The sequence below is a fragment of the Dipteris shenzhenensis genome, chromosome 18 (assembly GCF_047967505.1).
Source record: "Dipteris shenzhenensis isolate YYH24624 ecotype China chromosome 18, Dip_SZ_1.0, whole genome shotgun sequence".
NCBI classification, from domain to species: domain Eukaryota; kingdom Viridiplantae; phylum Streptophyta; class Polypodiopsida; order Gleicheniales; family Dipteridaceae; genus Dipteris; species Dipteris shenzhenensis.
The window spans coordinates 42987955-43011501 of NC_141613.1; the positions used below are offsets into that span (position 1 = coordinate 42987955).

General features: G+C 45.3%; 1 protein-coding gene across 3 annotated transcripts in view; it reads left to right on the forward strand.

The window, feature by feature from the left end:
- Positions 1 to 23547, forward strand: part of LOC147891260 (Nucleotide-diphospho-sugar transferases superfamily protein) — a 53427-nt gene that overhangs the window by 25716 nt on the left and 4164 nt on the right. For all 3 annotated transcript variants that reach the window (XM_087389298.1, XM_087389299.1, XM_087389300.1), the window contains 4 exons: positions 2091 to 2169; positions 2269 to 2477; positions 16539 to 16684; positions 16805 to 16927. In XM_087389298.1, the coding sequence (XP_087245424.1) occupies positions 2091 to 2169; positions 2269 to 2477; positions 16539 to 16684; positions 16805 to 16927 (557 nt within the window). The remainder of the gene's footprint in view (positions 1 to 2090; positions 2170 to 2268; positions 2478 to 16538; positions 16685 to 16804; positions 16928 to 23547) is intronic.

The following is a 23547-nucleotide window of genomic DNA, read 5'->3' on the forward strand; positions in this document are numbered from 1 at the left end:
TTCCGTCCAAAGCTATGGACACAAGACAAAAGAGAGAGAGATCCAAAGTCCCACCAGAGCGTGGTCCTTTGATCTTACCACCAAGTACTTCTACCATCTGCCGGATATCTCTAGACTTGAGCCCACGTGTTCCACCTCAAGTGTATGTAGACTCTCTGTCCCTGTCCGGAATCTGGCCTAGGTGGCTGGCACCTTGCTGAGCTAGGTCTGCAGCTCTACAGCCCACTTGTCTCTTCCTGGATGGAGGCCCACAGGTGGCTGGTTTGCTGCTCCTTCTGCTCCCTGAAGTGCTGCTCCAAGTGAATGATTACAGAGGCCCCAAGGGCCTCCTTTTATAGGGGCTGGAAGCCCCTCCACAAAACCGACTGGGTAGGCGGGAACTGGCCGACTCAAGAAGCCCCCCCCACGGACCCAATTCTGTCCCTACTGGCCAACCCAATAGGGCTCTATATAAGGGTCCAGGGCCAGCCCCTTGCAGCCCTTTTGCTGCCCGTCCATATCCTCCATGCCGGCACCTTCCTGCACTAACAGTCCTGCTCTGTCCTGGCCATGTGCAGGCAGTTCCGTACACCTGCTGCAGACAGTCCGAACTGTTGCTGATGTCAGCACCACGTCATCGCAGTCTTTTAGCTCAGCATCCTTGCACAGTTTATGCTCCAGCCAGTCCTCGATGTCCACGTGTCTGCTCCATGCTGTTCCCAGCCATCTGTAGATCACGTGGCATTGTGCCACTATTCTCTGATGTATGTCTTGAACATTGCTGCCCACATGACAGCCTTGCTGCTGTCCATGTGGCAACCACCTCTTCTCCCTTTTCTCTATCTGATCCCTGACCTCATGGCAGCCATGATGCTGCCCATGTGGCCATCTCTCAGACACCAGGTTCACCCCCCTGTGCTCTCCTCATATGGGGGCTTACAGATGGGGAGGTGACCTTTCCAACAGCAGATCCTTACCACAACTACGTGAGTTGTATGGAGATAATCTCAGAGTGGATATTTAATAATTGGCTTCAAGTGTCGTTTTGCAGGATATGAGACTAACATTGCAGATCCTTACCACAACTACGTGAGTTGTATGGATATAATCTCAGAGTGGATACTATAGAGTTTTCAGGTATTCTTCTTGCAGCTACAAGGGACCTTATAGACTAGAAATGGCCTTCACTCTTTTCCTCAAGGAAGTTTTAAAGGATTGGATACATGGTTCTTTAGAATACAAGTTGGCATTGGCTCAGCAATTATTCTTTTGGATAGAATAGGGTGGGGGGTACCTCCTAGGAGCAATTAGGGGCACACTGGCATCACAATAGAAGGTGAGTAAAGATGAGTAAACATCCTGTTTGATTTGGCTAATGCAGCATAAAGGGGACCTGCTTAGTGAGGATGGTCAAATATTATCTTTTCTAGAGGGTTTTGCTGATGCTGAGATTCCCTAGTGTTGTCAATTCTACAAGGCAGAGCAATGTACTTGGACTTGAGAGTTCTTGTTGACTTTAAGGCAGAGCCATTTAGTTGGGCTTTCTTTTCAGCAAGTCACAAATTTCCGACTGCAGACTTAGCGTTTCAGTTATAATCTCCATACATCCATGCTGATTAGATCCACTGTCACCTCATCTAGAGAGGGATATTTATGAAGGTTATCTTCATTCTACCTTCTTGGGCATCTTGTGTGCTTGCTTGTAGTCATATCAGGAGAAAAGATCGGATGGAGTTGAGGGATCATGCCACAGATTTGATTGGAGATTCCTTATACTATGAGGGTCTGTGATATAGCTTGCTATTTTGACATATCAGCCTTGGCTCTCCCAACTGCGGTATGAATCATTTTCTCACTTTGGTCCGTAAGTGGGTTAACATAGACTCACATGGTTTCTTTTAGTGGGTTTGTGACTGACAGATTCTGCTCTCTTCCACTGCTGTGAGAAGCAATCTCTACTCGTTTTTTATTCAGAGGAAAGACGCTTAGTCTTCTTTCAAGAAATTGATCAGCATTTTTTACATTTCTGTAATTTATTCTATTGTGTGCCTGTGTGTGTACATGTGCATGTGTTTCTTGTGGGGATGTATAACTTGTATTTTGTGCATCAGGAGCCAATAAGAGGATAATCAGTTCTCCTCCAGTGGCAATCTTTTTTCATCCTCTGGCTAAAAATCTCACCTTTTCACAGTAAGCATTTTCATACAACTTAATTAGCAATCGTTTTGATTATTATTATTAATCGATAGTGTGCCTTGGCATGTTATTAAAATTTAATTTGGGGCTCAGGTACTGGAACTACTTGCGGAAGCAGACATTTGTCTTAGAGTCATACAATACACAAGTCAACTGGCTGATGAACCGTGCTTTATTTTATTCACACTGCTGGTTATCATGGAGCTTTGTTCTGCCTTTTTTAATGGCTGCTGTGCAATTGTTAGCCTCCTTCAGATTCTTGTCCGGCAGCTTATACTTGGATAAAGACTCGACCACTACTGGTTTGTATATGTTCCTGCTTCTCTTTATTAAATGTAGCAATTTGTTGCTCTCTTGAGAACGTACAACTAGCTTTAGAAAACTTGAGAGCCTTCTTTGGGTGCCTATTCAAAACTCTACTTCTCATCCAGAGCTAGTAGTGATGATGTGCTTGGATTTCTTGGATGTATTACGTATGTTGCAGAAATTATAGTTGCGCTTCATGTCAACTTGAAAATGTGGGTCCAGTATGTTACACACCCCCCCTCCCCTTGAAACGCCTGCTCGATGGCTCGAGACTCGAGTAGTCTTTCGCTCTATACTCAAGTCTAATGAACAATTTGCATGTTTTCCCTCAGGATATCTAGGGTTCATGTGTTGTTTTATCAGATAAAGTGAATGATTAGATGCATGAAGGGTGTAACGCCCTTGACCTATTCTCAAGCTATAAATAGGTAAGCGGTAGGTGTTGCTCCATTGCACCCCCATTGCAGAATGGGAGCTCCAAGTGTGCCATTTTTGGTAAGCAGAACTGGCAATGCGGGATGAGCCGAAAGCCAGATCATGCACCAAAAAGGTGCTAACCTAGATCCGATTAAGATGTTATACTCCCCAAAAATCTTCCATGGCCAATCCTATTCTTTTGATCACTTATTCCTTCCTGATAGCAGTCTAGACCCCATTCCTCTTCAAACTTCAGAGGTGCTCTTGCCCGAGGCATAAGCAAGCCTTACAACATATACATATACATGTGTGTGTGAAACCAGCCTCAAGGCCAACAAGAGGGTGGTAAAAGATCTAACCAGCTAAAAGCCTTCACAATTAGAGATTCAGCAAACACTCCAAACACAAATAGTGGGGAGCTAGAGCGCTCCTGCTCAAGTACAAAGACACAGATTGGCCCCAAAGCCTTGGCGCCCCTTTCAGTATTTCTTCATTAATTGAAGAGTTCCACAAATAGATTACAGAATGAGTACAAACTCACTCGCATTCAGTGCTCTTCCTACTCTCAGTAGCATCAATATCACAATACATTAGTCCTGCGGGGCTCTGCTTTCACACCCATGTGACCATTGGCATCCATTCTCAGTGCAAACACCTGCATTTAACCTGGGAGTGGTTTCTAGCAGCCCAAACCAGGCCACGTGCTCCCCAGACAACCACAAGTGATGGGTGAGAGCATAACTGAACTGCCCACGATGCTCAGAAGCACAAACAACCTCTGCAAGCATTCATTGTAAAAAATCCTGTCATAGCAAATCTCTTCAAAACAACCAGCCCAATGTTCACGGGCAATCACTAGAAGGGATGGGAGTGCCCTTCACCTGTAGTGCCCACTTGAGCCTAGGCATAGAACCAATGGTCAACTGTAGAGAGGTCAATCTCAGCTTGTCAGCAACTCATACAAGCAGCCCATGAATTGACTGAGACCAGCCATGAAGCATCTGTACGCATCCGTACAGATTGCACGTCATCCATGCAATCTGTACGTCGTCCGTACATTCAGGTACTTGCAACCGTACACAAGCCATACAAAGGCCGTACACACAGCCATGCACGTGTGGCAGTGCGTACCTGACAGCCCGAACAACATGCATACGGTCGTCCGTACACAGGCGTTGAGAACTCTGCCCAAGCAGCCATGGTTGATTCGTTTACTCAGCCCACTGCAACAGTCCGTACACATAGGTCGTACGTAGGCACCGTACTTGCAGCCCGTACCACCTCGTATGTTTTCTTTGTACCATCAGCTGTACTTGAGCTGCACCCACTCGCCGTATGGGATCCGGACTATGGGACCCCGCCCCTCACGTAGTGTTCGTACTACCTTTTGTGGCCGCCATAGCCAACCATTACCTTTATCCCCTCTCCGACCTCGTTATCCCCTCTCCAACCAGGCTTCTCCAGCTTCCATTCCAAATGGGGAGGAAGGGAGCAATTGCCACGTGGCAATTTCACCACGTAATAAGATTTGGGGCTTTTTGCCCCTTGAGGCCCCTAATGAGGGTACCAAGGTCCAACTTTGGGCCTATTGACCCCCATAGGCCCCTTAAATGGACTTTTAATCCCTCAAATTGACCCAAGGCACTAGTTTACCCTCAAGGCACTCATCCCTAGGGGAAAATTTGCACTCCCACATCCTATGACCTCTCCTCCAGATTCCCAGGGTCGGGCCCACATGTAATTACAAAAACTCACGCCCTCGTGACATACCCCTCTCTTGAAATATGGCAAGCGACCTCGATTCCATATGGATATTACCAGATATGCAGTAACTGAAATACATGTGAATATGAGTGTGCACTACGACAGGACCTCACCTCCATAGAGAGGCTCAAGGAGCAAGACTCAGGATTCTAGTGGCTTAGAGACATATATGAGAGCGCGTGCCTAGAATCACAACATGAAGGAAAACATTCACTACGAACATCTCAGCACACTTCTGGAGTTGCGAGTAGTGTGCCGGATTAATCCTTGCCTCAGGCGGCAATCTTATAACCCCTATTGTCAAACCATAAATTGGCTTCTCCCGCGTGAAGCTCAATTGGAAGTTCACTTCATCACCACCATGAGCGCGCCGAAGATCTAGTCCCAGTGGACCCATCCACTCTTCCATCATACGTGAAATCTGATTCCCCATCATAGCATCAAATACCCCTGGGGTCCACTTCTCCAACCCTGTGGAGGCAAACTGAAATCTCCAAATTGTGGGGCTACCCTTTGTAGCTTCTGCCATCGCAACTCCTGAGGCATCCTGTTGACGCAAGGGTGACTGTGGTTGTTGTACCTCCATTGATGGAGGATCAACTGGTTGGGCCGTGGGCCTTGCTTTGCTGGGGGGAAAGGGTCTCCAACCAAGGGCTCTTGCGGCTACTCCTCTGCGGGTACCTCTCTCCCTGCTCTCTCTCTCCCTCTGCGTCTAGCCCGTTGCCTGTGGTGCTTTCGTGCCAATTTACTTCGTTTCTTTTTCCCACTTGGGTTCATGCTCCCTCTGAAGGTGTCACCCAAAGGATTTGGGACTCCTGCTGCTCCTGTTTGAGGGGATGTTGGGCTCTAGCCTGCTGACTCTGCTTGTCCTGCAGTGGTGGTGGGGGGGAGTCCATCCTTGATCACGAGGGCAATTGCGGGCCTGCCTGCAACGAAGACACTGACCTAGCAAACCGGAGATCTCCACTCTCTAGCGGAGTGTACCTCCCTCAAGGGTCTAGACGAGCATCAACTCTAGGAGGGACTCTGGGCCCTTAACCACCAAATTGATCCTGGGGACCTTGGACTCTAGCATCGTGCCAAATGCTCTGCCAATGGAGGGAAGGATGGCTTTGTACTCCTTTGGAAGCCTCGGGAAGCGGAGCGTCATGGAGAATCGGGGAACGTGGTGTGTCGTGTCCATGTCCTCCATTGTGAAGCCATGGTACCAAGGGAAGAGGTACACCAGATGCGGGCCAAGGAGGATGGAGCTCTACTCCACAAGTGTCAAGGCAGTAGCAGGAGAGCTCAGCTGGATGAGGCCTCTTGCATAGTGGTCCCTTTCTAGTGCTAGACTTGCCTGAATCCAGTCTCTCACCTGTCTCTTGGTGGGTGTGACACTAGCTATTCTGCCCACTATTGCCTTTTCCTGAAGTGACGGAACTGCATGCTTCACCTGTTGCTGTCAGTTGGGGAAAGAAGACTCTTAATGGCTGTGGGATTCAAGGGTCCTGCCATAGAGCCCCTTTGACCATACCTAGGGTCACCACCAAGAAATTCTATCTCCAAGACAAACAAAATGCTCAGTGCTACCTAGAGGAAAGAAAGGAAAAAGCCCAAGGGCCAGTTGCGGGGGAATGAAGAGGGGACGAACGGGAGGCGAGGTGGAGGGGGAGGGCTTGAGGCGGAGCGGGGATGGAGGCGGAGTGGGGATGGAGGCGAGGAGAGGGCGGAGGGTAGGGAGGTGGATGGAGGTAGGGTGGAGGAGGGATGGGGGCGGGGAGGGGGGAGGAGGGAGGAGGCGGCGAGGCCAAAGGGGTTGGGGAGGAGGCGAGGTGGCGGAAGGAGAGGACGGGAGGTGGCGGAGGTGGAAGGAGGGAGCGGAAGGAGAGGGCGGTGAGGTGGCGGAAGGCTGAGAGGAGTGGGATGGAGGCGGTGGCTGCAGGAGGGAGGAGGCGGGGTGGGCGGAAGGAGAAGGCGGGGAGTAGAAATGTAAGAAGGTGAAGCATGTTTACTAAATTTCTTGCAAATAGTTGTGTTTTTGAGTGAGCTAATGCACATTTATTTTTACTAGGTTTCCTTACCTTCTCTTTTCGTTGATCCCTTGCCAAAGTTGCTTACCATTTTAGTCTAAAGCACACATCTTCCGGCAAACTCATATGATTGACTGTGCAGTGTGTATTTTGACATACACGCAAAGCACACTAAGACAATGTGTCATTGATAGAATAAGGCTGCTAGAGTTGCCACTTATGGTTGGTTCTAAAGCTAGCCTTGTCATTATAAACTAGCGTGCGGTAGGCCGCCTAAGGGGAAAGGTGGATTGAATTACAGAATTTATAATAAGCTGATTTAAAATGAAAAAAGTAAGTTGAGAATATCGAAATTGTATGCTTTTTGCCTTTTTTGCGTTTAAAAAGCAAAGATATGCTTTCACCCATGAGTTTTTACGCTATTTGAATAAAACCTTCATGATTGACATTAATTAAAATCAATCTAGGGGCTCATATTCGTTACACTTGGCTCAAGGAGATGGAAGAAAACAAAAAAAAAGGAATTTTGTAAGTTTTCAAAGTCAAGAAAGGGAAATACGTGACTATAAAGTAAGCAGGCAATAGTAGGTCCGAGCAAATGTAGTGTGTGTTTAAGTGTTCCCTTCTTGCGAGTATCTCAATAGAGAAACATATAATAATTTAGAATATGCAAAAGAAAAATTCAACAAACAAGGTGAAATTCAAAACACACACATACACACACACACACATAAATAAAATATACTTTATATAACCGGTTACACATAGTGTGGGTGGGGGGGCGGCATGCTTCCTTCCCCAAAGAGTTATAATCCGAGGAAACGGGCCCTTCCTCGTGCGTCGAGATTGGAATCGTCGAGATTGAGTATCGCAAATATGTAAGAGAATGACACGTTACCTAAATCTCAATGGATGTGTTTGTATTCCAAGTTAAGCATCCAAGTTCGTGTACGCACCAAGTATGTACATTTGCTTCACTTTCTGAAAAGATGCAAAAAACACGTCTGAAATGGAAACAAAATTAAAATATGGTATTATTGAGCAACAAATCATTAGTATTGTAAGGATAGATTACAAGCAAGTGAGAGTGACCACAAGGGCAGATTTGATGACCGTTTCGTTCAGAGAGAGCTTGCAAGTAGTGGTCCTATTGGAAAAGCATGATACTAGGTTTTAAATGTGTATTATGTTCCTCGGACCCAATGCAGTTTTGATGAGAATGGAAAAGGATTGGGCATCACAAAAGTCCCTACTGCAGACCATCGGATACGTTTACCTTGAGAAATCCGGAGAGATGCGAGCTGCTTACTTTTGTTGTTATGAGCTTCAAATCGCAGAAGAAGTCGGTTACTCCCACAGCGGTGCCCTCCATCTCATCTGTGATGCTGATATATTTGAAGCCATCCTCCGTCTCCTCACCGCAAAGACATGATCATATTCCTGCCCCGGTTGCTTCTCGACTTGGCACCGACGTTGTCTTCATAAGAAAGATTAAAGCGGAGATTATGCTATTCTTCCGTAAGATGTTGACGTGTTGCAGGTTTCCACAAGCCTCGATCGTTTTGGTGAGCTAGTGGTTTCCATTAGTTCGAATAGTAAAAACATCCCCATAGGCTGCCTATCGTAAAGATCATCTCCATCTCCTCGAGCGTTTTACCCTTACTGTCGGAAAGATTTAGTTGTCATGCAATTGGTTGTATTTGCATGAGACAGGATCACAGTTACGTAATGTCAAGTGGTTGCAACCTCAATGTCACAGTTCTCGACCTGTGCTGGGTGGCCTTCAACACCCGGCTTCTTATCTCCTTCAAAGACCATTTTGCCCTTGCTCTCTTGCTGGGATTCCGAGTTGAGGTACCTAAATCGAGATCTGCTCATTCTTAATCTCCACGAAGTCTGTACGTTAATTACGCTAATGCTTCTTGATGGGTTTTTTGCAACAATCCCAGGACAACGAAGTGGCACCAGAGGAGATCAAGAGAGTTCTATTGCTTACTGCTTCCTCCCCCTCCCCCTCCCCCTCCTCCTTTGAGAACGCAATCTAGTAGACTAAAGCCCAATTCTCTATCCTCACGTTTGTGTGCCTACAGTCAGACAGACAGTGACAAAATTGAAGACGATGTGCAAGAGAGCAGTAATGTCCGCCTTCCAATTGTGCAAGGCTTTAGCGCAATTGGAATTGGAATTGCAATTGCAATTACAATACAATCCCAATGCAATCAATACAATCCCAATTGCAATACAATCCCAATTGCAATTACAATACAATCCCAATTGCAATTACAATACAATCCCAATTCGACGTTCCCTTAACATTGCACAGGGCTCTTGTGTTAATCAGCCACAATGTCGCTAACCACTCTATTGACGAAGATGGAGCTCTAGAGCGATGCTTGTGGGGGAAGACCTTGGAAGTGATCATGTAGGTGATAGGGCAACGTAGGCGTAGATGGCAACCATGGTGATGGTAGCGCCCAGTCCGGATGCATGTGACACAATTTGGCTCCTACAGATCATTGAATCGCCCTCCGTTGAGTTCAGTCCCAACTTGATGAAAGCCGTCGCTACAGTTATCAGACATGCTGCTATTCCCGCAGCGCTCACGAGGAGTAGCTTTTTCCTACTCGTGCGATCCAACAAGAACATCACCACGAAGACGAAGGCCAGTTCACCACTCTCACCCCTGTTGTCGCTCCAACATCGCTATCTTACTTGTCACCCTTGCCTTCCAGAAGACCACTGGGTTATAGTAGACCATGGCATCGATGCCCGACGCTTGTTGAAAGAAGTTGATCTGCAAAGCCACTAAGTACATCTAAAAGAGCACATTCTTGAAGGAGGAAGGTCGTGAGCAACTCGCTATTGTCGACCCTGCCTCCCCCTTTCGTCCATGCTCTCCCATTCAACCTTGCTCTCCCGTTTCTCTCTTCTCCAGCCCTCGTGTTGTTGGTTGGTCATCTTTCCCTGCCTTCAGAGCCTCGCATGTTGTCCTGTATGTCGAGTTCCGTCGGTCGCCTCTCCTCGATAATTCCAACCTTCAGCCATCTCCTACAATTCCGCCTCTTTAGTAGTCTCTATCTCAGGGCCTCGAGCTCATCCTTGCTTGCCTACGTCCTCAAGAGCTTCCTCCGGAGCAGTCTCTCCTTGTCTCCTAGCTGCGTCAAGAGGTTCCTATCTTCTGTTTCCAAGCTTCCTCTCTAGACTCCTGCAGAAAAAGGTCTAGTACCCCTGTTGACTTGCCTATCCCGAATAAAGTCTTGAAATCGGATCGCTTTAGTTTCCCAACATCGCCTTTCCCGATTGATGCCCTTCGTGCTCTCTGCGATGACTCTAAAATTCAGTCTTCTTCTTTGAGCCTCCGCAAAGATCTCAATTAGGCCACAATCCTCACCTCGTTATATGATTCTCAACAGCACGGATTGTGTATTTACTTCATGGGACGAGTTCTCTTAGTACCTCCTACACTCATAGCGAAATTGAAGGTCCAACACATGGGAATGACTCAAATCTTCCCTTGCGTAGTTGTAGGGAGAGCATTTTGTGACGATGAAGCTACAATGGCTCCATAACAACGATGAAGCTACGATGGCTCCACAACAGAAGCAATCTTCTTGGAGAAATCCAAGCTAACACCTAACGAAAGAGTTGAAGTGCTCCTAATTGCATTAGCTTTTGATTTTTAAAGCTCGATGCTTTAGCCCAAGAAAGCTAGCACCTCTAATTTTGCATAAAACAATGTTACACCATTGGATCTTTTTAAAATCCACGTCTCCAATTGTGACACGTGGCTCTAGGAGGACTCAAAGATCCAAAACATGCCTCTAGGCTGCCTACTGTAATGAATGGAGAGATGGACATTATCTTTAGGACTCGCCCCTTTTCCACATGAAGTGTCTCTAATAGAGAGGACTACCTTGTGGGTTCATTGCTGCCTTCATATATACCTTGTTATGGCCTGAGGCCAGTTGCTAGTATGGCACACGTTACCTGTAGGGTGATCTTGCTATAGGAGATCTCGTTAGCTTTGGGTTCTTGGACATGATGGCGTTTCTCAAGACCTTCATGTTGGTCCTTTGAGTGCTTCCTTGGTGCTAATCTTCCTAAATTAGAACTAATCGGTTCAAGCTATGGATTTCAATGGCAAGGGGCCGGATTTCTCATAGCTGTGGATTGCCTTAGGGATGATGAATGAAAGGACACGATGGCAAGCATGGATGGTGACAACAATGGAATCAATGATTGTCATTGAGTTCGGACTCATTGTGCAATATTCTAGATTTGAAGCATAGCAGCGTAAAATCTCGTGTAGACTACTATAAGAAAAGGGTATTTGATGCAGTGTGATTTAGTATTCTAATTGATTCTGCTCGATGAAAAAAAGAAAGACATTGTGATTTAGTATTCTATCAACATAAGGCTACTCTTTGCCTTTATTGTGGTGGTTTCTCCAAGACAACGTCAGTTGGGGGCTTGGGTTTCTGCCTCTCGTTGGCTGCAATGGTCATCTCCTTGGTTGCATTACTCAGTGAGATGCGTCGCTATAGATATATGGCTTCCAGCAGAAGTCCTATTACGCGGTTCGTTCAAGTTTCTAAGAACTCGCTTGCATGCATTTGACTGGGAAAATTCTTGTTGGTTGGAAACATAAAGTGGCTGCGAACTGGCGAAAAAATCACACAGGTCTAGTGTTTGGCCTGTGAAAAAGGCGAGATGGCATGGGAATTCATGGATCAGTTACCGATAAGTTTCTGTTAATGAGCTCTCAACATGCCTGGTATTTGTGAAGGAGACATGTATTTCAGGAAAGGCAATAAGTTGTGCTTCAGTGCCATATATGAAGATGAATTTCAAATCAGTAGTAGAAAAACATCGTTGATGAATGCAAAGTACACTTTCAAGGCTAAGACCTCATCATCTTCTACTTTCATACTTCAACTCCTTTGAGGTTTTCTTAGAACACAGTCCAGAGTTCTTTTGTCTTGCTGCATACAGCAAGTTGTATTTCGCATAGGCAAGGCGGAGGGTTTGGAACTTGGAATATGGAAGCACCACAACAGGTGTGGTTAGCACCTCCACATGCCTATATCGCAGGAGGCAGCACTACAAAGAGCCTTTGATGCCTCCCCTCAACCCCACTGCAATAGAGTTGCATTTCAGAGGCGTCCACAGGGAGTTCCATTATTAGATCACAGGTGCAGCGAAGCGAAAGAGCAGGTTTATGAGCTCTTTTTGAGAGAATCTGATTAATAGAGTTGCATTGGAGATGCATCCACAAGGAGTTCCATCGTGAGATTACAGGTGTGGGGAGTGAGAAATTCATTGATAATAAGATCCACAAGATAGAGAGTCTCAAATCATTGTGAGAGGTTGATCTATGCAATCGTTTCCAAAGTTTGAAAGTGGCTTGAGGGGGAGTTGTGTGTCGTGATCCCCAAGGAGGGTAGGCATGGAGATGAAAAGCTGAGAACGAGCGAGCATGAAAGAAACAAAGCCATGGTGTTTAGTTAAGATTCTTTTGGCAAATAGCGCATGTTTTGCATGATCTTCAAGTAATTCATGTCTTTGTAGTTGTGAGTAGGTGGGTGGCTAATCTTGTTAGGATCAGCGTTGGGTGCTGCAAAAAGCTTTGCTAAAGTTGATATCAATCCTCACCTCAAACACTGCGTCTACGTTCTTGTAGATAAAGCTTAGTTCTACGCTTTGCCGATGCCCCTCAATACTTGCTGGTCGCACGCCTGCTCTGATCCTTCTCACACGCTGCTCCACAAAGGTGAGTCCTCCCTGGACAAAATGCTAGTTCATTGGCGCAATATCGACAACGATGTAGCAACAAAAGGACAAATCCTTTGGCGGAGCTGTAAATCAAGGTGGACAACGTCAATCTTGATGCATCCTTCTTAGCAATGGATCGTCCTCGCAATCTAAGCAATCAATGAGCAAGCCGTGGCTGTGTTTGATGTTAAAAAGGTTGCTTGAGAGGTGTTGCAGCCATAGTTACTAGAAACGCCCGTTTCTGGCTTGTTTTGCCTTCTTTTGATTAAAAAGGTTTTCGTCGATTCGTCGCCTCCTATTGTCGTTTCCATTGCCTCCCGTGTTGCTGCTCTCTATCTTGCTACTTTCGAGCCTCTCCATCTTTGTCATTTGATTCCTGGGCCTTGGCACCCGCAGCCTGCTCTCCTCTCCATCCCTCCATCCTATAGGCTGGTAGCTGCGCTCCATCCTTAGCCTACTCTCAGCTCTCCATCCCTTCTTACCTCTCCATCCTCCTTCTACCTCTCATCCTCCTCTGACTCCTACCTCTCTCCATCCTCCCTCTCAAACTTTAGATGGTTGTAACTTCAAAGTTAGAAGTTAGAAGTTAGAACTTAGTTCATGACACATGTTGATTATTGAAGCATTATTCATGGATAATAGATGATACTAGATAGATCAATCATCATAGGAATTTAGAATCATAGAAGCATGCATGATGCTTCAAGTATAGATAATTGTATTATGTATAATGTGCACTCTATTGATAATTGTATTATGTATAAAAAATAAATTTTTATACATAAATTGTACCATATTGCCGTTTCTTCCGTTTTTGTTTTTGTGGGGATCGAAAACTCCGTTTTCTCGATTTTTTCCGTTTCCGTTTCGGTTGGCAACTATGGTTGCAGCCCACTTTAAGGCTGTCCTGGGAAATATTGATGGCATGGAGCAACGATCACCAGGTCCATCAGCTCTAAGAAGGTATGATGAGGATTTTAGCATTTAAATGCAGCAACAATACTGAGAAGCACAAATATTTGGAGAGGAGTGTGGATCTACAAGTTGGTAGTGAATGGAGCAATGAGTAACGTTCAATTTAGATCTTGTTGGATCTTGATGCCTCCATGAGTGACATAACACCAAATAAGATTGACTATGACAAGCTAGAAGAGTACATTCTACAAACCAACGCCAGGTTATTGGGCATCAATAATAATAGCTCCAAAAGTCAACAATAAATTGGCCCCAAAAGGGGTTCCTTCTAGCAAGGTCCTTTTTTAAGTTTAATAGCAAAGGTATCCTCCAAGTTTTGGCTTTGAATCCAATGGCCCATGTACTAATTTATATCCAAAGTATTGATAAAAGCTAGGTTTTGCAAATCCTTTGCCATATTCAAATTTTAGGACCCTCATGTGCTTTGCTAGATTTCTATTTGTGGTCACATGTTAACATGGGACTTGTTAAAAAGATGCGAGCTTTACGGCCAATATACAGAAATATGATTATGGCTATTGACATTAAGGTAATGTTGCCAGTATCTTATCCATTTGCAAGACTTATTCTCGGCACTTATATTCTCGGCGCTTATATTCTCGGCGTATATATTCTCTCGGCACTTATATTCTCGGCGTATATATTCTCGATGTATATATTCTCGGTGTTATCTTGGCACCCAGGGAAGGGCCCGTTCCCTCGGATTATAACTCTTTGGGCAATGGGAAAGGAAGCGTGCCGCCTTCCCGCCCACACTATTTTCAATTGCTCGTCCATTCAAAATGGCTTGTTTTCAATCTGAATTCTTACAACATTCCTATCTCTTAATGCATGTTATCGATGCGAGGGAGCAAGGAAATCCAAGAGTGGATGCAAGATCGAAGGATGACGACACCTTTATTCATATGGTTGTAGTCCTTGTGACAATATTGTATAGACTGCATTGAATATCAGTTATGAGCTCTTTTGAGCATCTCCTTATTCATGTATTTGTTGGGCTTCAACTCCCAAAATGCACAAATAATATGGACAACTCAATAATAAATCACCACCCCTGACATTTGCAAGGAGGATCGGGTGCTAACAGACCCTATGTCGCGTCTCATGTCCACCATTTTACTCATTCACATTTTCCCTTAAAAATTTGATAAAATACTAGGATTCAGGTTCAATTTCGAGTTAGTAGCTACGTGCTACATGACAAAAAGGCTGCCTGCAGCAAATCTAGTTTCTCAGACAACTAATGGGAAATGATTATGCGTATTTAGCTCTCACCATTGTTATGTAGTTTTTGATTGACATGATCCTTCATTTGCTATTGGTTTTTGACATCATCTTGATTCTTTTAGTTTTGCATAGGAGACACAGTTCGTTCTTTTTAGGATAGGCCTGCAGATGCTTTTGTAGTCACGAGATGGGAGATGATTCATATACGAAGGGCCATATGTATGGAGGTGCTTGATAGTATGCAGGTTCACCTAGCTCAAGATTTTGGCTAGTGTTTGGATAGACATTGTGCATACTTTGATGGTCACTTGATCTATGATGCAAGGAAGTTCTAGATTAGAATTGACTAGGAGGGTTTGTCTTTGGGAATGGTAGACAACCCTTTCTTCTCTGAGTCTCCCTTTGGCTTGGTGTGGCATTTTCGGCCACAAACATGGCTTTTTCATATTTTGCATGGTGCATTGATTCCTTAAGTTTTTTTCATGCTTTGCATGATGTATGAGTAGCTTGACTCTTGCACTCTTGGATGGTTTTGTCATACCTAATAGAACTCTTTTTTCATTTAATTTAAAAAATGGGCTTTCATCTCCAAGAGAATGGATGAATTGATTGGAATTCTTTTGACCATTCAATGAATTCTGGTTAAAGGTTTATGGGACGATGCTTGAGACATACATCAATAGCATTGCAGAAATAGACGGTTAGAGAGAGAGAGAGAGAGAGAGAGAGAGAGAGAGAGAGAGAGAATATAAGTAGCAGCCGACCACTTGTCAGTGGCATTGCAGAAATAGTCAGTCAGAGAGATAGAGGTTATGTAGGAGGCGGCCACAACTGATATACATTGGAGCATATTTTCACTTTGAAACATGATTTTATGGGGTTTAATATTTCTTCATACTTTTGAGAGAATATTTGATTCAAGTGCTCACTCAAGTAAAAACTTATATTATAATAATAGGAGAAACCATCTAAGCTATATGGACACCTTTATGAATGGTGCGAGGCTAGACACAAGATCCTCATACTATGATGTGAGAATTGGAGATGGTACCAACATGATAAAATCCTAAAACCCAACTCTACCATAACTGTAATTAGGGAGAAAATCCTTGGAACGAAAAAGTGCCCCTAGCCATTTAAACTACTTAATACATTGGTCATTGTCTTAAATAATATTATATTGGCCATTTCCTTAAATATACAATATTTCCAACATCTTGTTGTTGTAGTGGAAATATTACATTATTTTTAGTACCTCCTTGTTTCAGTCAAAATATCTAGGTATACAAGGATTGATCTCAATCACCAAATGGAACCGGTGATGTTCTCTTGCATGCCTCACAGGCATGCATGCACATGTGCCAAATCTGTTTTCGTGTAGTTTATGTCGCTGCTTTGGTGAGATAGTTCTATGGGCTAGTGAGGGAGTAGTTTAGCTCACGTACATGTTGCAAAGATAGAGTGCAATAGTATAGGGCATCTATGTTTAATGTGGGTACGCCAAACTGTGTTGGATCATGTGCTCAAGCACTGTCTGGGCATTGCTAGGACCCCATGTCTTTGGACCATGGTAGTAATCCATTGCTGGCATGTTACCACGAAGGACCTTTGCAAAAATAGTAGTAGAAGTAGGAGCCAAAAGTAACCCTTGGGGTTGTGGCTAGGGGTATGCATACTACTACCATAAAGCTATGCAAAGGGTTGTTTTCTAGCCTCCATGAACTAGGCATGCATCGCATAGATGTCAAGTTCTTGTATTGTATCAGTTTCATTGGGCTACCTTTTTAAGTTGATTTTTAATGTATCTTTAAATGCAAGTGCAATCTTCCATTGTCATTGTTATTTCTGCAATAATTCATCTAGTCTCTTTATATTTTACTGTGTTTGCAGGTGTTTTCCTATCATGCAGTATACTGTTTTGTGCTTTGGTTGAGATTGCTTCATTGTGGTATCTATCTAGGGTTGAGATAGATTTATGCAATGCTCTATCACCAGAGAAGGAGCCAGTGTCAATACTTTCTTATAATTGGATTCTTGTAAGTAGAGACGTTTTTCCTTGCAGATTGCAAATTCTTACTTTTATAAATGGAACTTTAGAGGTAATTTTGAGAACAGACATTTTCTTTTGACAAAGCTTGTGATGAATGGATGTGCAGGTCTTTTTGGCACTTCTCGTTGATAATTTTTTATACCCTGTGTCAGCTATATATTCTCACTTTACTCAGTCAATCAATTGGGCTGGTGTTCAATATCATCTCCGCAATGGGAAAATACACAAGGTGAATAGATAATTAGAAGGTTTGGCTTTTCTAAAAGGGGAATATAATTTCTTGTAATCAGCTTGATGATTGCCACTTCGGGTGCCTTGTTTTTGTATGACATTGGGAAGTCCATCATCATGATTATATATGCTTATCCTAAACCTAAACCTTTAAGTTTTTGGAATGTTGTCGGATTTGTGAATTGATAAATGTGGCCTGTTTGAATTTCAGGATTTGCAATTTGTAGAATAGTTTTGATATAACCTATTCTCAAAAGAAAAATTGTGCAATGCATATCTATTTATGTGTATGATGGCATGCATCATTACTTATTTGAAGACATGGTTTCTCATTCTTGATCCCTTGAAGTTCTTGTCCTAGGGGTTTTATCTTATGTCCACTTTGTCTCCTAATAGCTACGCCCCATGGTACTTGGAAGAACCTTTTGTGTAAAAGCATTGAGCACTGCATTGCATACCTGAGGAGTGCATGGTATCCCGGTTTCCATTAAATCTTCTTTATGTCTATCGACATCATCTAATGTTGCAATTATGCCCAATCTTCTAGAGTTTTAGATAGGAATTCCGGTTTGGCATTTTGCAAGCATTATAATGTAGCATACCTACATGATCAATTGGTACTTTGCTCTAGCTCTCTCTGAAGGAGTTTGCGACCCATACATGTGTGGTGTGTGGCTTTTATTCTACCATATTGAAATCAATAGGTCCATCCTTCAACATTGGATTCATCTAAGAAGCGTACATTGTACTTGGGGTTGGTGGCATCCATTTTTTACCGATCGTTGCTTCGCTCCTTAAACATATACTCGTACCAACACCATCTAAACATCCACTTCTCACTAGGATAAAAGGTAGACTCTTGCTTGTCTCATTTTCTTCCATGGGCAGGAGGGGCAGGGGCCTCTTTGGGTCTATCTTGTCTCATTTTCTTCCGTGGGCAAGAGGGGCAGGGTCCTCTCTCTCACATAGAGTTATTGATCCCTATTTGATAGCTACTTGGCTACAAGTGATGGGGGGTACTAGCATTTGTATTTCTTGCACGCAACATGAGGACGCTTAGACATTGCCTCTTGAACTCTATCTTGGTCGATTCCATTTGCAAGTACTATAAGGCTTTCATGTCACTTAAAATGACTTTCTTTATACTCAAAGGAGGAATCCACTTTTTACTTGCAAGAGCTTCAATCAACTCATGCTTGGCAAGTCCATAGAGGGATGACCACTTGATAAGATTGTCCCATTGTCCTTCTCAGTGCTTTAGGCCATGCATATTCTTTGGGATATGGTTTGGAATTTGACAGCATGGCACTATTGGCATTCAGGAATATTCGTAGGGTAATTATAGGATTGTCAAGAGAATTATTGGTCTTAATGCAAGGGAAAAATATGCCAGGTTTGTGGAGACCGGCACTAGGGATACAGCTAGCTAGAGGGAGCTAAATAGGACCATTACATCAATGATTGTATGATGTTACATTATCCCTAGGGGGGATGCCTTAGGCTAAAAAGATAGGAACAAGAAAATAGTCTTTGGTGGTGAAGTCTTCTATCGTGTTGTTAGCATGGAGAGTTTCTATAGGATACCTAACATTTGTATCAAAGCTGTACAATTCTGGGTTGGTGATAAGGGCTGCGCTATGTGATTGCTGTTAGTCGAGATTCCTATCAAACGTCGAAGGAATTAATCATGAAGCAATGGCCGAGGTGGTGTGTTAGTTGACAGAGGTGTAGACGAACGCCTTTGCTGATGGTTAACAAAGGTGTGGACACAATTTTGCATTGATAGCAAGTCGTGGATATTGACGTTCATTTGTTTGTGGACGGATGTGATAAGTTATTGCTGCTAGTGGAGGCCCATGATATCGGTGTGGACGGTGGGATTGAGCACAAGCCCTTGCTTGAGTAGTTTGTGAGCATTCCTTACATGACCATGTATGGTTGGTGCTGGATTTGCTGTGTGACGATGGATAGCTAATCCTAGTGAAAGCTTATGCATCTTTCATTGAGAGTTCTTTCTTCCATGAGAAAGAGAAAAAAATTCCGTCCATCCATTTTATGAGAGATTCTTGAGTGTATCAGTGGTGTGTGAACAACAAATGCTTTTTTCTGTGCATTGTCACCTGTACCTATGTGCTGAAGCCTATTATACATATTTCTGTATTGAAGGACGCTTTAACGGCATGCTGAAGTCCATGAATCTAACTCGATGAGTGACATGTGACCGACATTTAAGATGAATTTTGTTTGTGGATCGTTAAGTCTCCTTGCATGCTGTGGGTGAGTGTACTACTTTGCTGAATTTGTATATCAAAACAGTTGTGCCAGGTATGCTTCTAAAACAGCTGTTTTCAAAGAGTAGTAGACTAGAGATGTACAATCTATTAACTAGCTAGTAGATATATCTATGATTTATGTGGGATGACTCCAAATGAAATTTAGCTCTCTGTCTCATCAAACTTTACTTGCCTTAGTTTCAAATTCTGTCTATGGCTCTATGGCACTATCAGTAGCAGGTGATCAAAGATGCTGGTTTGCACACACACACAGATGGTTTGAGCGATTGGGACTCCACATGGATAGACTCACCCCCTTCCAGTATAGCATTGACGCACCTTTTTCTCTCTGGCAGGTACCACGATGTCCGACCACTCTCCACTTGGATTAGCCCCGCCGAGGTCTCCCCCAGAGGGGGGTCCGCATTCTAGAGGACCTCTTGTAGGACAAGGAGATTCAGCAGGTTATGGCAGAGATCTGGGAGCACTCAGAGATGGCACCGAGTGAGGGTTGGGCTGCGTGGGTGGCCGATGCGATTCAGAGGAGCAGTGTGGAGTTGCAGGCTCACGTCCTTAGGTGGACGAGGACCCTTCAGGAGCGCGAGTGGCCTTTGAGGAGAGACCTCGTCTCCATCGAAGAGGCTGAGGGAGCAGGACCCAGTTTCTCAGTGGCTTAGTGACAGATTGGAGAGCGCTCGTCTCGAGCTTCAGGACACGAAGCTACGGCAGGCTGAGTTCTCCTACCATTCCTCTTGGGCCCGATGGATACAACAGGGGGACAGGATGACAAAGTAGTTCTTTCAGACCACTGGGCCCCGATTTACTGGCACACAGCTACGTCGTCTCCGGGACTCGCAGGACATCATGCACATTGACCCGCAGGAGACTCTTGACATGATCACTGGATTTTAGAGCTAGCTCTTTCAGATAGAGAGGATAACCCTAGCTGGTCTTGTGGCTCGAGAGCTAGTTTGGGATCATGTTTTACAGTAGTCTCACGAAACTTATGCAGCAGACTTGAGGAGCCTTTCACATATGAGGAGCTCTGGGAAGTCCTCAAGGCTCTCCCGACCCAAAAGTGCCGGAGGGAGGATGGCTTGACTCCGGTATTTTTTCGGAACTTCTGGGAGATTATCTCCACTGCTTTCCGTTTAGCTTGCCAGGAGATTTTCGACACAGGTCTTCTCCCTTAGTCCTTGTGCAGTGGGTGGATCTGTTTGATCCCGAAAGGGGGAGATAGGTCAGATATCCGACAGTGGATGCTGATCACTCTGCTTGATACTGCATACAAGATCCTCGCCAAGGTCTTGAGTTTGCGGTTACGGCCTCATCTTATCGACATCATCCATGACACATAGAATGGGTTTGTCCAGGAGCGCAGCATCCTGGACAACATCTTCACGTTCTGGGAGGCAGTGGATTGGTCCAGGGAGGAGTCACAGTCACTTGTCATCCTTCTCTTGGACTTTGAAAAGGCCTACGACAGGGTGGAGTGGTCTTTCCTAGAGGGCACTATGAGGAGATTGGGTTTCTCAGACAGATGGGTCAGAGGAGTATATACGCAGGGAGCTCTAGTCAAATGATTATTGGAGGACACACAGGCGAGGCCTTTCCTCTCTCTCGCTCTGTTCGCCAGGGTTGCCCTCTAGCTCCCTTCCTCTTCTTGTTTGTAGCGGAGGTTTTGGGCTACTATTTAAGATCACAGGTGGCGGGTCTCACAGGGTTGAGGCTCCCAATCAGGCAGAAGGAGGAGCTCCTTGACTCAGAGTTTGCAGATGACACGGCCTTTTATGTTGAGGGCACCACAACGAGTCTAGAGAGAGTGAGAGGCGCCTTGGCTATCTATTGTGAGGCCTCGGAGACACGGATCAATTGGACGAAATCCATAGGCTTCTTCATGGGCTTTGAGGAGAAATAGGAGATCCGTGAGTGGGAAAGTGACTTTGGTTTCAGATGGATACCACGGGGCCAGACAGCGAGATACCTCAGATGCGAGGTGGGCCCATTGACATTACAGCAGAGCAACAGATTGCCTCGGTCCTTGAGAGTGTTCGACGCAAGCTTCTCTATTGGAGCACGGTCGAACTCTCCCTCGCAGGTCGTGCCTTAGTGGCAAACCAGGTCCTTCTTGCCACTGCTTGGTATATTGCCTCCTGTTGGTGCTTTCACAGAGGATGCATTGGGCAGCTCCGACGGTTGGTACAAAACTTCCTCTGGATAGGTTCATACGGCACGAGGAACACTAGGGCCCGAGTAGCTTGGTAGACGGTGATCATGCCGTAGGCATTGGGAGGCTTGGGTATCATTGATCCGGAGATGCATAGCAAGGCCCTTCTGGGCAAGTTGGTGGTTCATGACCTCACCCTAGGTGTTGAGCCTTGGAAGCTCCTCTTATAGAGAGGGCTTCTGAGGAACATCCCACGCACTGGGGGACAGGGGCAGCCTTCACATAGATGGATCCTCTCTGAGGCCCTCCTTATGGGGAAGGGCTCCTCCTTGATGAGGAGTCTTCACAGGGTTTTGCAGAGACTAGCAGGGGTCTCATTCGTGCTCCCACCTAGATGCAAAGAGGAGTTCGAGCGCCAGTCCCTTATGTGGCATCCAGAGGTTAGAGATAGGAGGGACCAGGGGATTCACATTGGTTAGGCACAGTGGGACAGTGGTCCAATAGGGTCTTTTGGTCGCTGGAGCGGACTACCTATTGAGGCAGAGGCGAGGCTTGACACCCTAGCGCATCTGAGAGAGACAGGGCAATGGATGGGCGAGATTGACTTAGCCATTCTTGAGTCCTGGTGGGAAGGATTTCACATTTGGAGACATAGCAGATGGTTGGGGCAGTTTTTTCGTATTGGTGTTCCCTTGAGGATTTTGATGCAGCACGGCAGCACGCACCCCAGCTTCTTCTGTGTAGGACGTGGAGGCCTACTTCAGCCCCTCAGTGGGAGTGACCCTGAGATGGATGGGAGTCTTGATGGGATACACTGGCAGATGATCAGAGTGGTAGGACGCTTGGGGAAGGAGTGGCACATTGATTCTCCCAGTATCTCAGAGTAGGACGCCTCTAGATGGCGCCTCTGGCTATGGGAGGGTAGACCCTTGAGGAAGGTCCAGTGGGACTCGGGGGAGTGGTTCTGGCCCTCCAGGGGCGGCCTAGCTGAGACGATAGATGAGGTACCTTTCTTTTCCTACACCACACGGATTGACATGAGACTTCAGATGGACTCCCTCGAGGGAGAGACACTGGTGACCCAAAGAGTGCCTCGGGATGTTCGCTCCAGGTTTTGGAAGCAGTTGTGGTCCAGCTTGCGGCCGAGGAAGATTTCATACTTCTTCTGGTTGACAGCCCACGGAGGCTTGTCCATCGGCCCGTGGTTGGAGCAGATGCGATTGGAGGAGCAGTGCCATTGCTGCTCAGATGGTGTCTTGTAGACTATCCTGCATTGCCTATGGAGCTGTCATAGTGCAGCGAGGATCTGGATGTGAGCCCTCAGGATCATGATACGTATGCAGAGTCTTCACAGAGACTACACCTGGGGATGGTGGCTTGGTTGACAGAGGGAGGACACACGTTTCAAATTGACGAGATCTCCCTAGCCTACCAGATATAGGGTTAGAGCATTCAGAGGATTGCACTCCACGAGGCAGCCCCCTTTGACACCCTAGCTCCTCCTCCTCCTAGGGAGGACAGTGTTTGGGAGGTGGTAGCCAGCATTACAACTTGGAACATTTGGGTGGCTCGCTGCAGTCTTGTGATGGAAGAGCACCCGGTTCGACCCTCGGCTACCTTGGTTGCCATCTGGCAGGATATCATTTACACTCTACGGTCCACCTGGGAGCGTGGGACTCCAGGCTCTAGGGCGACTATTGAGAGGCGTGCTCGTTTCTGCAAGGCTTGGCTTGCAGGTGTTTTCTACATCTTCACTCCGCGAGGGATTCGCTGGCTGTATAGTCCTTCCACTTGGCTGTTAGCCCGAGTTCCAGAGACCCCCTAGGCAGTGATCTGGGCTTCTCTGGAACAGGCCAGTTTTCTTTCTTTCAGCCTTTTCAGGGTTTTTTCATACTCAACAACTTCAGGGCTGTTGTCTTGTATGAAATCTTTCAAGCATTAATAGAAGGTTCCTTTCTTTGGAAAAAAAAAAACTCTTATCATTTTGACATGGCTATGTAGCACTCATCACTTATCATTTGCATTTTGCATTGGAGTGGATGCTCGTTTAGTAGCTCCACCCACACAGCTTGTTTGTATCAGGATTTTTCATAGTCTCATAGACCCATCGGTCTTTCGAAAACTTTAATAAACTTTCTTTCTTTCTTTATTTCTTTAAGTAGGAGTTCTTTATCTTGA